Source organism: Coturnix japonica, unplaced genomic scaffold, assembly GCF_054131305.1.
Source record: "Coturnix japonica strain WE unplaced genomic scaffold, WE-NBRP24 Scf040, whole genome shotgun sequence".
In the NCBI taxonomy this organism is placed as follows: domain Eukaryota; kingdom Metazoa; phylum Chordata; class Aves; order Galliformes; family Phasianidae; genus Coturnix; species Coturnix japonica.
In genome coordinates, this window is record NW_028188943.1 from 1,592,494 (window position 1) to 1,609,103 (window position 16,610).

The following is a 16,610-nucleotide window of genomic DNA, read 5'->3' on the forward strand; positions in this document are numbered from 1 at the left end:
CAGCTTCCCCAGGAGAAACCCATGGCGGATGGTGTGGAAGTTTTGCTGAAGTCAGTGCAGACCAACAGACACCAACAGCCTCAGCTGTCACCTCCCCCAGCACTCATGGATGGATCCCATCCGGCCCCATGGACTCGTGGTACTCCAGGTGGAACAGCAGGACTCTGTTTCCTCTTGAATCGTGGGGGTTTGCTCTGCTCCCCATCCCAGACAACCAAGTCAGAGAGCAGAGAACCCATCAAGAGCCTTTTTGTCCCCCATTTTCCCTTCACATCCCTTACCCACTGCAGCCTTCGCTTCCCTGAAGCTGCTCTCCCCATACACTGCTGGAAGGAGCCTTAAAGCCACAACTACCAGCCCTGGGGCTCAGGGTTTGGTGACAGGGATGCGTCATTGGGCATTGGAGTGCATCTAAAAGGGCTTCAATCTTTGGTTCTTGGGTTCAGGCCTTTGATAGGGGTTCACCCTTTGATTCCTTGGGGTTATACACTTTTCTGACCCATTTGGCATCACGGTTCTGCTTTTAGTTGCCCTTTCTCTCCCGTTTTCCATCTCTATGCCCCTCCAGGGCTCCATAGCAGAGACACTTTGCTGCAGCCTTCATATATAAACTTCATGTATGAACTTCATATAAAAGCAGAAGAGAAGCATGCAGACCAAGCAGCATCTGAGTGCAGAATGGATGCTGCCCATCCCATCTCTCTTCCTATCTACGTCTGCTCTCACTCTGTGCTTTTCAAGGGGGGAATCTTTCCCCATCTCCAATGCAAAGGGTCCCAAACTCCAAAGTGAGGGGAATAATAGATATGGATTTTATTGAGGGCTTTCTTAACAACTAACAACAACCAATTGGGGGTAACATTGGCTAATGGGTTAATATGGGCTAATTACAATTAGAGGCCGTTCTTATAGGCCATGGCTGCTCTGATGAGCCATAGAATGAAAGACGACCAAGAGTAAAGACAGAAGAAAGGGAAGGAGGGACAGAGAGGCAGCAAAGCGAGGCGGTTCAGCGCTGGTAGATCCATTCACGTTCTGCTGTTGGGTGCGGATCTTCAGTCTGATGGGCCATCAGAGGTTTGTTGTTTGACAGCGACTCCCGATGACAGTCCAGACTGATTTCCAACAAGTCCAACGTGGTGGCACTCAGCCGCCTGCCAGCACTGCCCCACTGCTGTGCCTGGGGGCAGGAGCACAGGAGAGGCCCCTTCCGTGGGGACAGAGCCCTGTCCCGTGCCCCAGCACGCAGCCCCGAGCTGGGAGGGGTTACTGAGCTGGGTGGTCAGATGGGCAGCAGCCCATCACAGACCACACGCAGGGTCCTGCTTGCAAAGTACGCCACGGAAGCGTACATTGGCTGGGGCAGCACCTGCAGCAGGAGCCGATAGAGCAGCTCCTGGTCATAGTTCTGGGCATAAAATAGGGCAGAGCCCAGCACAGCAATGAGCAGCAGCTGGAGGCAGACGAAGATGAGGCAGATGGTCCTGTGGAGTGCAAGAGGGTCGGGAATGAGGTGTCTGTGCCCCATGGCAGCACAGCCCCATACGGTGCCAAAGGGGCTGCAGAGGGGTCCAGGCCATCAGCACATTGATGGGAACCCGGCTGCTGTTGGCAAAGAGCAATGAGGGGATACTCACTGCATCCAGAAGGAGAACCCACATCTCCTCGCCCGCTCCTTCTTCTCCTGTAGGTGAAGATGGGGCAGAGATGGAGGTCAGGGTCTGCTGCACAGCAGGGGGATCATGCAAGACTCGGGAGCCCAGCAGCACAACAGTGCTGTAAGGAGCCCTGTCCTCAAGGAGACCCCATTGCATGGGGAGACCAGTGTTGGATGGGGAGACCCCTGTTGGATGGAATGAGGGTGCTGTGTGTTCTGCTCCTTACCAGCTGTACTTCCACCAGCTCCGGCAGCACAGCCCCAGGCTCACGCTCCACCTCCATCTCCATCTGATGCTGCTGCCTGTGTTGAACAAGGCTTGGTTGGAGTCTATCACCACAGGGGGCTCCCTAACACTGTGTGCCCACCCCCCAGGGCTGGGATGGGGCTGCTCTGACACACCGTGCAGGAACCAGAGCCCCATCCCCAGCAGCACTGCAGTCCCATTGCTGCCCCAGGTGTGTCAGAGACCCCCGTGTGCAGGCGTGGGGTGCAGGATCCCACTCACCAGGCACCCTCCAGCTCCAGCTCCTCTCGCTCCTCTCGTAGGCGCTGTTTCTCTCTGCGCAGCACCTGGAAGACAAAAGCATGAGCTCCAGGTCCACAACATGGGGTTGGGCAGACCCCACCCTTCCCCTCAGTCCACCACCCTACCTCGATCTCCTCTGTCATGGTCTTCAGCTGCTCTTCCAGCTGGGCAATGAGCTGCTTCTCCTGCAAGACAACGCGTGTGCCATGAGGGGTGGCTGCGTTGGGTCCCATGGACCCGAGGGATTGGGACCGAGGTCCTCCTGCACAGCCAGAGGCGTGAGGATGCCGAGCTGTGAGGACGAGCCCTCACTGCCCCCTACCTGCTCCAGCTCCTCTTTACGGGCAGCCGTTCTTTCAGCCCTTATTTGCTGGGCATTCTGTGGGAAAGGAGAAGAGCAGCGGCTGTCAGGGCACCGGTGCTCCCATGGGGCTCCGTCCCCTCCTGCCTCCTCCATCGGGGCAAGCAGGACCTGCAGGGCTGGAGCTGCAGACCCACACGAGGGGACTTCTCCCACCCCACACCACACAGCAGCATCTCCTCACCTTCAACAAAGACTCCCTGGCCGTGGCCGTGCGGTTCTCCATGATCCGCTCATGAGCCTGTGGGAGGGGAAAGGAGCAGCGTTGTCCCCCGGCCCTCTGCTGCCATGCCATGGGCAGGGTGCCCTCCAGCCGGCAGTTTGGCCCTTCTGTGCCCGTCCATTCAGTGCTCACCTGCTCCAGCTCCTGCAGCAGCTCCACGCGCTGCAGCGCTGTTAATGTTCCACTGGCAAACTGGGCCTGCATTGCTGCACCACTCGCACAGCTCCTTGCAGTACCTGCACCGCCTGCAGAATGGGGCCGGCAGCTTCGGTGCTGACCCACTGCCCCTACCCCACCCTGGCAGGGCTTCTATGAGGTCAGCGTGTCATTGTGATGTCACTTGAAGGTCACAGAAACAGAGCATGGTCTGTGCTGGAAGAGTCCCTGAAGGTCATTAAGAACCAGAGAATGGTTTGTGTTTGGGATGGAGGCTCCTTGAGGATCAAAGAACCGGCTTGTGTTGGAAGGGTGCTGGAAGGTCAGAGGACTGTAGGATGGTGTGGACTGAGGTGTTCCTTAATGAAAATAGAAGTATAGAAGGGTTTGTGGGGGAGGATCCTTGACAATCTTAGCACTGCAAGGAGGGTTTGTGTTGGAAGAGTCCGTGGAGATCTGAAGAAATACAGAACAGGTTGGTTTGGAAGGGTCCTGGAGGATCAAAGAAGCATGGAGTGGTTCTTTGTGTTCTTTAGGGTTGGTTCTAGGTTTGAGGTTTGGGTTTGTGTCTATGTTGGTTTTGGGTTCTTGAGGGTTGTTTTTAGGTTTGGGGTTTGGGTTTGTGTCTATGTTGGGTTTGGGTTCTTTAGGTTGTTTTTAGGTTTGGGGTTTGGGTTTGTGTCTCTGTTGGGTTTGGGTCATTTAGGTTTACTTTTAGGTTTTAGGTTTGTGTTTGTGTCTCTGTTGGTTTGGGTTCTTGAGGGTAGGTTTTAGGTTTGGGGTTTGGGTTTGTGTCTCTGTTGGGTTTGGGTCATTTAGGTTTACTTTTACGTTTGGGGTCTGTGTTTGTGTCTCTGTTGGTTTGTGTTGGTGAGGGTTCGTTTTAGGTTTGGAGTTTGAGTTTGTGTCTATGTTGGGTTTGGGTTCTTTAAGGTTGGTTTTAGGTTTGGGGTTTGGTTTTGTGTCTATGTTGGCTTTGGGTTCTTTAGGTTTGTTTTAGGTTTGGGGTTTGGGTTCTGGAGGTTTGGTTTTAGGTTTGGGGTTTGGATTTGTGTCTATGTTGGGTTTGTTTTAGGCTTAGGTGTTCGATTAGGGTTAGGGTTTTGTCTAGTGTTTGGGATAGCGTTTGGGTCAGGATTAGGGTTGTGAATCATGAGAGCAGCTGTTTTACGTTTTGCGGATAGCCTCTTGCACAACTTGGGCAGATACAGCCTGAAGGACAAAGGGCTGGCGTTAATATCAGCTCAGGAACAGAATTGGGAGTTGGCCACAGAGTTTGCTGTCAAGGGAAGATTAGAAAGTAGAAATGTGCTGGTGTTGAAGATAAGATGGCAGAACAGATGCCTCAGGTGGATGTAACATCAGCGGGAACTGCCCTGGGCAGCCCCCTTTAAAGGGTTGGGAATTTACAGCAAGAATGGCTATTAGCATTCATCCCACCACCATCAGAAATGTTAATTAATGCTTGGAATTTCTGCCCATGTTCTTGGAATGAATGACCACAGATAGGCTATGCCTATCAATGGTATGAATGACCACAGATAGGCTATGCCTATCAATGGAATGAATGACCACAGATAGGCTATTCCTATCAATGATATGAATGACCACGGATAGGCTATGCCTATCAATGGAATGAATGACCACGGATAGGCTATGCCTATCAATGGTATGAATGACCACAGATAGGCTATGCCTATCAATGGAATGAATGACCACAGAGAGGCTATGCCTATCAATGGTATGAATGACCACGGATAGGCTATTCCTATCAATGATATGAATGACCACGGATAGGCTATGCCTATCAATGGAATGAATGACCATGGATAGGCTATGCCTATCAATGGAATGAATGACCACAGATAGGCTATTCCTATCAATGATATGAATGACCATGGATAGGCTATGCCTATCAATGGAATGAATGACCACGGATAGGCTATGCCTATCAGTGGGTAGTCACTGTTTGTCTGGGTGTGTGGGTTGATGCAGAGATCCCCATGCACCCAGCCCCGCAATAAAGGGAACGGAACCCATTGGCGTGTCACATTCCTGTGTTGGTTTTCTCAGCTTTACCATGGCCATGGCTTTAGGGTCATTTATGGGTCATTTGGGGTCATTTGGGGTCTTTTGAGGTCATTTGGGGGGATTTGGGGTCACAGATCAGCTTCCAAAGCCCCTTATTTTAAAGGAGATTCCATGATCCAAAGAGAGGAGTTGCTGAGCTTCTTTTACCTCAACTGGCTAGCTGTATAGGAAGAAACAATAATTAACATGTGTTACGTATACACACACCTATATATGTATATATACATGAAATCACTGACTGCACTCCCCCAGCATCAAATTCCCTTGTGGTACAAACTGGACGTCTCTGTGTTTCTCCAGCACCCACCGAGTGCACCCAGCTCCCTGGGGAAAAGCAGTTCCACGGAGAGGTTTGCCCTTTCCAGAGGCTGGAAGGACCCAAACTGCTTTTCCCAACATGTTCTTTACATGCACTACAGGGACCTCATCTCCCTCTGCAGTATGCAGGGGTTTGGATTGGCTAGGACCATCACGATTGACAGATCCTCTAGTATTGACCAACCAAGTGGCTTCTGCCCAATGCTTCTCCCAGTGCTTCAATGTTCCACCACCCATTGCTTTCAACATAGCTTTCAACAACCCATGGTATCATTCAATCTTACCAGAGGCTGGTGCATGGTAGGGGATACGATAAACCCACTCAATGCCATGATCTTCGGCCCAAGTATTTATAAGGGAATATTTAAAAGGAGACCCATTATGATATTCAATTCTTTCTGGGGTGCCATGTCGACACAGGACTTGTTTCTCAAGACCCAGTATGGTGTTTCGAGCTCACCCCTCGGTCTCCACCAAACTTATATGCCATGCCTCTTCCTTGATGGCCTGAGGTCTCATTGGCCCATCGGGAAAGAAACAATTCAACCTTGTTCTGCCAGTCCAAATCTATTTGAATCACCTCAGATCTTGCTGCTTGATCTACCTGATGTGAAGGATGAGAGAAGGGCCCCACAGTGAGGGAGAGAAAGAAACTGTCACAGAAACTGGGACGAAGGACGGGGGGGGGGGGGGGAAGGTAGTCTGGTAAAAGAAGAATGGGGAGTGCAGACACTGGGTGTGGTATAACAAGGGGGATGAAGGCCATAAAGATAAGGATGCAACAGCCCGAGTACAGTGAGGTGACTGGATGTCCACAGGGCAAACTGGAACCAGTTTGGGGTGTGCCCCTTTTGCAGGGTTGAAAGTTTACAGCGAGGAAGATGATGAGCCTTCATCCCACCACCACCCCCACGACTCACTATGCACACACAGCGGGGGAGGGACTGCGTGCTAATGGGGTCTGAGGAATGTCATGAATATGTATCCCAATTCCTGCCAACTACTGATGATGTATTAGTTCAGCCTACATCTGTAGCATGCTTTCTCCTGACGGTGTGCAAGTGAGGTGGAGCTCTCCCCCTTGCACCAGGGTGTGTGCGCATCACTCATTAAACATACCTGCTTTATAACTACTTGGTGGTTATGGAGTTTGATTCCGCAAGTCAGCTGCACTGTCAGGTGAGTGGTCAGTTCTCAGCTCAGGTGAGCCCAGTGAGCTGAGAGCATTGATGTAGGGTGAGAACTACTGAGCTGCAGGCTGAGGTCACTCTGTGAGCTCTGCACTGAACCAGCATCTGCTGGGAAGGGAAACTGATGAGCTGTGCATGTGCCTTTTCACTGTCCTGCTTGGCTGGTGACACTCGGTTTTGTGCAAGCCAGTGAGGGCTCCACAGGGCGATTCAAGCCAAACACATTTACAGTTGAGTGACAGACAATGTGCATTTGGACTTCCAGACTTCTGCCTTAACAACACTTTCAAACCAAGGCATCTAGCATTTCAAAATGACTACTGCTCAATACACTGGGCATGGAATTCTTCTTCCAAGCCATGCCCGATACCATCAGTCCTGCTGAGGTTTCCTGTGCAGAGTTGTCTGTTTCCTAATTACTGTGCCTACTCTGCAAGGAGTAAAACCATGCTAACCGTATGGCCAGAAAAAGAAGTTGGAAGGAAGAAAAGAACTCCAAGTAACTGTTCCTGCCATTCACCTCTCGTAACTCAGTGCTGGGGTTGCTGACACAATACAAATGAATGCTGGTGACAGATTAGGGCATTCCTAGAGAAGAATCACACTGCTTTATGTTTGGTATTTCTGTTTGCCTCACTTGTTTTCAGCACAACTTGATATCTCTGTTTAAAATAAAACTGTATCCCAGCGTACCAGATTCTGTGCTCATCTGATAGAATCCATCAGGAGCACCAGAAAACAGACCCTTACTGGATATATTTAGGTGACTAAACAAGAGGGACACACACTGGCATCCCAAAAGGAAGGTCTTCCACACCAAAGAAAATACAAAACCTTTCTGGTATCTTCCTTCAGAAAGTAAAGAAGTTACAAACTGGGTCGTTTCAGACCATGCAGGCTTCAGCATCTGGGAAGCCTCTGTTATTAGAGGAGGAAAGGGCTCATGCACCTGAATAAGAGCCATGACTTTCAGGACAGCAGCCACTCCCGTTCTTCTCCATCCAAAGCTGTCATTTAGCTTTCACTGCGTCTATTTCATGCAGCCATTCATTAGTTCTGCACTGCAAAGAATGTAGATCAAGGGAACCAATCTAACGTCCTTAATTTCCTGATGAGAAATCTCTCTCGGTCTCTTGCAATAGCACTGATCACCTGGAGCAGAGGAAATTAAAGCGCACAGGAAAAAGTTCCTCGGGTGGCAAAAGTTGAATCACAGCGTCACCTGCTGGAGACCGACATCTCGAGGGAAGCAGGATGGATGTTGCAGCCAAATGTGCTCCTCCACCACTGGTTTGCTGAGACGTACCCATGAGCACCACACATCTGTGCGGTCTGTCTGTCCATAGAGCTACAAAGGCAGAAGCAGAACATCTAAATGGTTTGTTGTGGTTGTGTGTTGTGACTGATATCAGTCCTTGGACCTGTTAGACTTCACAGTTGGGTTCAGAGTTTTCACAGCTCATCCTGGCTTTCTGGTGCTCCCTGCACAGTGACACCATCCCTCTGACCCCTTCTGTCACCCCTTTTAGTCCAACTGATTGTGATTTGCATGTAACTCCTCCACGGTGCTTCCAAATTCCTAACCGAGTGGGAAATGAGCCATGGGACCCATCTAATATCTGTAAACATGAAAACACGTGGAACTCCAGTCAACTCTGTTCCCCTAAGGATTAAATGTGAAGCAGCAAATGGTTTGACCGCGTATCACAGCAGACTCTGTACAGAGGATACTACTTGTGTTACAAAAGAGACTGAACACCATCAGCACAAGGCCTTATCAACACTGACTGCACAAAGAGACTGGGGAGTGAGGGCCCATGATACTCTGACGGTATATGGAGCTGCCTCTGGTTCCAGAGGAAACCCCGTTTCAGTCAGTGCTGCCTACGCTGTCCTGTGCAGATGCCCAAAGTCACGTGCAGCAAAAGCATTTACAGATCTCAACTTGAACCTTCAGATCTCCATTCAGGTGAGGTCCAGCAATGCTCATTTTCATCATAAACTGTACAGAAATATTACTTCAGAACCCAACTTTACAGTGTGATCATTTCAAATAGCTCCTCACTGGCAAGAGAAACAGCAATTGAGTCTGTGAGACATTTGGCAGAGCACAAAGCCAAAATCCCCGTGCTGCTTTGTCACACTTTGCCATTAATCTCAGCTCACCTCACACATACAGTGAACAAAAACCTGTTTCCTTCTCTACCTCATAGTCTGCTAAACACGCTGATGAAAACATATTTCCTGAGATGCTCAGACACTGCTGCAACAGCGATCACATGTGTGTGTAAAAGTGTGTTTTGATACACAGTGCAAAAACATCAAACATGATCTTGGGAAAGTTCAGCTCATGAGAAGTGGTTTCTTCTTGCTGTATTTTTCCATCTCTGCATTATGAATTTTGCAAAGACAGCCGAGCTTCCATCCTTCGTACACCCTGAAAATATCCCCTTTGTATTTGTACTTCACATACAAAACACACAACTTTGTCAGACCGTATTTGCAAACACTCACTCATCAGGTCCTGTAGAGGTCAAAGAATTATCACAACCTAGGCAGATTTTTAAGCTTTACACAGGTTTGCATGCAAAGCAGAGATTCATCGTGTGAGCTCAACCACCAAGACCAACACCAGTGCCTACAAACCCTTCAGAGAATGAAGGAAAGCAGTACAAGTAGAACTCCTGAACACCGCATTGATTTCCATGCCTTGGTGCCCCTGGAGAGATGGAAGGAAAGGCTTTCAGTATCACATAGTATGATCTGTCATAAGTCATTCACTGAAACTTCAAGATCCAACAGAGACATTAAAGTATTTTCAATTGGGTTTGAGCATCTCTGTAGAAAAAAAAATAATAAAATAATCAGTTATGTACAGTGTTACACATAAAATACAACAGTGTTACACATACAGGTAATAAAAGGCTGAAACTTGCAAGCTGAGACTGGACATGACACTTTCCCTTCAAAATGATGGCTCTATTTTACAAGTGGCAAATCACCCATTGCATTTGACTGCTGGGATTAGTACTGCATTAGTAACTGTTGTTTGGCTTTCATTGCTCTATCCAAAGTCTACACTAAACAGGCTGACTTTACCCATTCTCAAAATCAATCAATACATACGTGAATCTGAAAACACATGAAGCAGAGCAAATTCCAGTCCCTCTACCTTCTCCTGGATGTGGGTTCTTCCAGCAGACTGAGGCTTCTGACCGTCCTTGCTTTCTTCTCCTCTTTGGAGTTTGCTCAGGTGCTCGTCTGAGATCCAATCCTTAAGAGCAGTCAGGAGCTCATCAACTTCAGAATTTGGTGGTAGTTGTAATATAGTCACATCATCAGCTATTTCAGCTTTCAACTTGATGATCTTCCAAGCCAAAACCTGAGCAGATGGGCATGCGCCAGAGCTCATCAGTTCTGCTCATTATCCACTGAATGATGCATGATATGTCAAATAGATAAGAAGTAGATACAGACACCCCATAAAATTCAAAAGATGGTCCTAGCAGCAAGCTTTATTTTCTCTGCCCACTTCCCCCTCATAGAATCTATTCTTTCTCCAACTAATTAACTCATGAAACAAATGAAATTAGAAAAGTTTCCTTATTTCAACAGGTATGCAGAGAATGTTCCATTGCTGAATGGCTTTTGAGTGAATTTCCCACTTTGCCCAACTCTTACTTGATCCCTTCCTGATGCTGCCCTCACTTCCTCCTGCATGAAAGGTGTCATCTGTTGTGCCACTTCACCAGTATCCTTATGCATCTCTGCCACTATAAACTGATATTTACACTACAACAAAACAGAACAAGGAATTCTGTTTTTCTTCTGACCTACAAAGGAATCTTATCCAGATAAGAAAACACCTTACCTTCAAGATAGATGAAACAAGCTTCTGCTGTCCTTATCTATTGATTTGAGTACTTCTTCCCTAGAATCCCGTCATTTACCTGAAATAAAAGAAAAATACTCAAATATCTGTGTACAGAAAACTCGATTTTTTTGGTAAACAACACTCCGAAATCCTTTGACGGAGTTCCTGAGCAGCAGAGTGATTAAACCAACAACTGCTTTACCCTTTCTCTTCTTGTAAACAAGTGACAGAACAGTAGAGACCACGCTGCAAAAATGCCTCAAGAACCTAGAAACAGAGAGAGGGAAAGTAATTGACTGCATTCACACCCTTCCTGTCACAGAAAAACCAAGTCATCAGCTTTGCAGACATCCCGTTCAGACAACCAGCAGTGTTAACTCAGACTTGGAGAGTTACTGATCATAGGAAATAATTCCTCTCGATGGATTTCATATGGATTCATTTGCTTCCTCAAGGTCGTCCTGACATTCCACAATTTCCTTCAGCAGCATTTCAATCCTTTTCACTTCTGCATCCTTCTGCTGTAGAAATATCACATTCCAAACAGGATGAACCAGATCATTTTAGAAACGATTACAAGCCAAGTTGCAATAAGCGTCCTTACATTACCGCACCTCTTTCAGATTATCTAGAGAGGCTTCTTGCTCCATCAGAGCTTCTTCTTTTCCATGGAGCTGCAAAAATCAAGGGGAAAATGTTGAAATAGCTCCAAAACCTGTTCAATTTTCACTTAATGCCAATTTGGCACTATAAAAAAAAAAAAAAAAAAAAGGTTGTTGACTGCTATACCTTTGAAGTAGTATCACTCCATAAAATGATGTACTGTTTTCCTCTGAAATCTCTCTCTGAAATCAGTTAATTCAAACACGGTTGGAGTTTTAGTAGCTGAAGCTGGATCCAGGTTTGGAAACAGCTGTGACTCCTTTCTCTCCCTGAGAAATGTAAGACCTGTGTCTCCCTTCCAGTGTTTGAAAAGACCTGAGGTGCAGTGAGAGGAGCCAGAGAGTGTTTCTTCTGCTGCGTTTTATTCCTCACAGAGTGAAAATAGTCACGTCTCAGAGGTGTGAGAATAATCCTATGAATTTTGTGACCAAAGCTTTTGTAAAGGCTTCTTTTTTACTCAGTGATGTTCCAAACACAGAGAAGTCTAAGTCTGTTACGCCCTTCAGACTTACAAGCCCAGCAAGCATACAAAAAACTTCTGCATAAGTGTTAAGAGCTTTAAGCGTCAGCAAGCAAGCTTCCCATTCCTATTTGTGTACAGGTGCCTTATTACACTATTGACAGCTTTTCAGCCTAGAGGTCTGGTGTAGGTTTTGTGTTTCCAGAGAAAATAGCGTGTTGGTAATTTTATTAAGAGAGCCACAAGACAGATTTGGGAAGGGAGACGCACGATCCTCTCCCAAAAGGAAGGAGGCAGCAGTATTGCTGCCCATCAGTCCAAACTGTATCAGCATCTGTTGGTTCCAAATGTCCTTTCCCCACAAAAAAGGCAACACAAAAATCAACTTGGTCTCTCCTTACCATCACCCTCTTCAGGTACGTATCCAGGCTTATTCTTATAACAGAAGAACATCGAAGGCGCATTGAGAAAGCCAGCACGAGCTCTCTGCTCTGGGATAGGTGCTGGTTCATCAGCAATTATAGCACCATCAGATGGAGGATTGTCTGATGGCACAGTCATCATCTCAGCTTTGGACAGAAATTGAGCCAAACGTGAAGACTGAATTACTTCAGAACAGCAACACTAACCCCACAGTGCCCTTATTTCTGAGCTGAGCTGTCTGCAGCAATGTGTACTACTGAATCACTGAGTAACTGTGAGGGTTTGACATCCCAGAAAACATTAACCAGCAACTGAAGAGGAGTGGTTTCAAATTACTTGGGGGAAGTCTGTGCTTCTTACCAACTAACCTCAGTCTATTACCATGGTAGCTGTTACTGAAACTTTTACTGTTCAAGAAGTCATCCTTTAGTTGCATGCTCCTGAGACAACCAGAGCACTGCTCTCAGTCTCTGAAATGTAACAGACAGGTTCATAACAAATATTATAGGTATTAGATATTTGAAACGCATGTAATTACGCACCTGAACAACAGATACTAGCACACTAGATTGACATTGTGAGTTAGGATTCTGACAGGATCAACAGTTTTCATCGCTTGCTTCATTTTGGACTAGGCATACAGAACAGCTAAAGAAAAAGACATTTTCGAGTAATTCTGAGTGGTCTTTGGAGCATCTACTTGCTCAAGTTTAAAGGAGAATTGCTGAAGAGAAGCTCTGGTATTAGTTTTGCTTGGATTCCGGCAGGCAGTGCATTAGGAGGCAGCATGATTGTTTCTCACCAAACAGATTATACAGTCCCATTGACCTTCCTGCCTTTTTAGCAAAGACAGATCCACATTTCTCTTGTGCAGTATTACGGCTGGCTTTGAAACTTGCAGCACATTCAGTAAGAGAGGGCCATTAATGTGTTTCCCACATAGCTGGATTTGGGCTTTGGCATGAAACAGTGCCACAGCGTAGCTGTAAGCAACACCACCGCATCTCTCCAAACAAGCTGTAGAGCAAGAATGACTTTGTCAGCTACTGACAGATCTGAGGAGCATTCAGCAATGATCTTCATTAGGCAGTGCTTTCTTTGAAGACAGGGTTTGTGCACTTCTTGTGCTTCTGCCAACACACCATCATTCATAAACTCATCTGCCTTTCTTTGCCAAAGCTAAGCAACAGTATTTAGATTAATGAGAATCAGCTGGAATGCAAGTAACAAAAAGCATTTGGGGTAATGCAAGTTTCCCCCTTCACCAGATACATTCTGATACTACCAAATCTCATCGTTAGCACAACCCAAAAGAAACCCAACAACAACAACTACAAAATAAATAAACAAACACAACAAAAAGCCCAAGCAATGTAAATGTGGCTCATTTCCAGCTGGGACAGACCTGCTTTCTTCAGCTTGTCAGGTATGATGCAATGTGTTGGTTCTAGGAGAAAAGCAATGCTGATAACACACCAATGTTTATAGCTCCTGCTAAGCATGTTGTGCACAGACAAAGCTGTTCTCAGGAAAGGATCCAAGGAGCTGGGAAAGAACAGAATTAGGACAGCTGGTTTACGCTGGCCAAAGGGGTGTTCTGTACAGTATGGCATGGCGCTTCGCCATCTTCTGGGTCTAACCACAGCCAAAAGCTTGTATATTGTCATATAACACCCTCTACTCTACTCTTAGATCAATCCATCTGCACCTGAATGTCCACATGATGGAAATGCTTGTAGAGAGGATCAGTCAGTTCAGGAACATTTTTGTTCTCCCTGATGGTTTCCAAGCTAATCAGAAGTTTCTTTGCCCAATGTATTCCTTCTGGTCACAGAACAATTCAGACTAGCACCCTGTTGAAGAAAAGAAATAGAAGCTATCTCAACAAATCCAAATCAAGTGTTACCTTGTTTGGTTCTTACTGGTTTTTCCCCATGTGCCGGACTGTGTGCTCTGCTGATTCCCATTCCTGCCTGTTCATGCAGTAGGGACCAATGTGCAGCAGTCTGGTATTTATAAGGCAGACTCTTCTAATGCAGTCTTCAAACAAGAATTTGCCAGCAGTTACTGTTAATTGTTTATTGCCTTCACCCAGGACTTGGAAAACCAAATCTAGAAGGAATTGCATTAGAAGACCATTAGTGGTCTAATGGAATAATCCATTAGTGGATTATTCCAGCTTGCAGTGCCCACATATTTGGGAAGCTTGCTTCATTACTTCATTCCTACCTTGGCAGTGAGTAGTTACAATTGCTTTATCTTTCTTGTGTAATCATAAATGTTTTAGAGCAAACAGCTGTGTCTTGTGTGCTTTCACAGTGCCAGTACGTGTGCTGGTGACCCACTTTGGAAGTCTGAAAGCAACTTTTAACTATAGCATAAGCTCTTAAAACTCAGAGGATCGAGGTGTACCAGCAATTTAATCTGGTGATATTATCCTCAGGATGATAGGAAAAAGACTGGACTAATGTGACACTGCCTGCTGTAAAACCAAGTTTCTGTAGAACTTCAAATACATTTATTAAAATCCCCTCTCCAAACCAGAAGCACATGATGTCTGTTCAGCCTTTTAATTTCACGTCTTGAAACAATCAAACCCAGCATGCCCCATAGTATCTCTGAGCATGTATTTCTGTGCTTCATGCTAATATGTTCCCAATGCAGCATTTGCCCCCACACACCGTGTGCACACAGCCTCACCTGGCATAAACAGCTGTATGCGCACAGTGCTGCTGACTTCCCAGCACAGAATGCCCTACCACAAGGTCTAGCCTGGTTCCTTCCAAGCTGCTAAGAGCAGACATAAAACACGTGTTGTTTTAGTTTTGACCCTGTGTGTATAGTTATACAACTGAACACTTAGACAGCCAATAGGTAATGTAATGTAAATGTAAACACAGGGTATACAGATGCTTCATACAAATGATTAATATGATAGAAGGATAAAGGGAAAATGCTCACCAACACTGAAGGTCCACAGTAAAGTACAAAAAAAAAAAAAAAAAAATCACCAGAGAAAGAAATCCTGCCTTAGTGCTGGTCAGCCCTTACATGAGATCTGGGAGAGTTGGAGCCAAGCTCCACCCCTTCCAGTAGCACAGCTGAATTACCTTCACCTGTGCTCCTGCAGCTGACTCATTGCTTGCCTCAGGTGGTCAATCAGAAGTTCAGGCTGTGATCAGTAGTTTCCTATACACTTTGTTAAGGTCAAAATACACTTCAGAAAAGCTGGTAAAGCAATTGCTCTGCCAGTTGTCCTCCAACTTTGCTGTCACTCTAATTTGGCTGTTAAGATCTGCAAGCTCCACCACAAATTACACACCAACTTTGCTTTCTTTCAGAGCTGGTTTTTGAGCACCTGCCATGTGTTCAAGGGATGGACTTGTGCAGGGACTCTCCAGAACTGGTTGGGAACGCAGCTGTCTCAAGCAAACACAAAACAGTCCAAAACTTACCTGAGAACATCTGGCACAACTCCAAACTTGAGTTTCTCACAATGGTGATGTGTTGGTGCTTCTGGGAGGAGGTGACCCAAATTTACAAGGTGGGCATCTCTGTCCTTTTTCCCAGCTGAAATGCGTTTGAGGATCCAGACTCAGCAAATATCTTCTCGCCTTGTTTGCATTATCACTTCTGTCTTCAGATTCGTTGTGCTGATTCCCTTAGTTGTCAGAGGGAGCGGGGTGTGACCAGGACTCAGCCGGGCTGTGATCAAACTGCACGTACAGCCTCAGAAACTGCTCAGGAAATGGTTAAAAGAGCCGCTTCTTCTTCCTTGAAACTTCTCGCCTGCTGCAGCTTTGATTCTTTAGGGAAGAACAGACATAGCTGTGATTGTCAGGGTCTGTGTGGTTTGATTCTGGTTTCTGGGACACGATGAAGTGCGTGGAGTGCAGGGTGATGGCACTCTAAGGACATTTCCATTTGGGTTGGATTTCCAGGTTACTATGTTCAGTTAGGGGAGTCGTGGCACTGAGGTCTGTGTGCAAGGTCTTGCAGGCGGGCTCAGACTGTGCTGATGGCTGCAGTTGCTGTCACTGTGTGCTTGCAGCCAGCACCCTGCTGCCCAACTCATGCCACCCATGTGTTTCCCTGGCGTGTTGAAACAAGCAGGAAATCCTGAAACTTGGGAGTTTCAAAAGCAGCGTGATTTGTCTCCTCGGGCAAAGTCTTCAGCCAGAACTGCAGTAGAGACACCCCCTGGAGCCAGCAACTGGGGGTCGAAAGTACTGGATTGGAAGGGGTCAGTGCCAGGCACCCAGCTAACCTGTGGAGGTAACAATGTGCCTAGAACTAATTTGGCCCTGGACTTCCAGAGAGCCTACTTTGATTTTTTGCTGTTGCCTACTTGGAGGAATCTCACAGGCTAGAGTGCTCAAAGGTAAGGGGGCCATGAGAGCTGGGCAGCATTTAAATAGCGCTTCTTCGGAGCTCAGGATTGGTGCATCCCTAAGAGAAGGAAATAGGGAAGGGGGGTGTCCTGGAAATGGGTGATGCTGAGATGGTGAAGATGTTGAACACCTTCTTGACTTTGGTTTTCACTTCAGTGACTGCCCCTTGGGACTCCTGGGCCCTGGAGGGAAGAGAGAGAGCTTGAGAAATGGAGAGCTTCCCTCTGGGTGAGGAGGGGGTGATCTGAGAGCATCTGGTTGGGATCAGCGTGCA

At 46.9% G+C, this 16,610-nt stretch overlaps 1 protein-coding gene across 1 annotated transcript; it reads right to left on the minus strand.

Moving 5' to 3' along the window:
* Window positions 1-789: 789 nt before the first annotated feature.
* LOC146752934 (uncharacterized) lies at window positions 790-5,825 on the minus strand. The gene is made up of 8 exons (XM_085531039.1): window positions 5,796-5,825; window positions 2,903-3,079; window positions 2,732-2,788; window positions 2,509-2,565; window positions 2,166-2,371; window positions 1,885-1,960; window positions 1,638-1,684; window positions 790-1,484 (listed from the first exon to the last, which is right to left on the minus strand). The coding sequence occupies exons 1-8, from the start codon at window positions 5,823-5,825 to the stop codon at window positions 1,283-1,285; spliced, it is 852 nt and encodes a 283-aa protein (XP_085387165.1). The 3' UTR covers window positions 790-1,282.
* Between the last annotated feature and the right edge of the window lie 10,785 nt (window positions 5,826-16,610).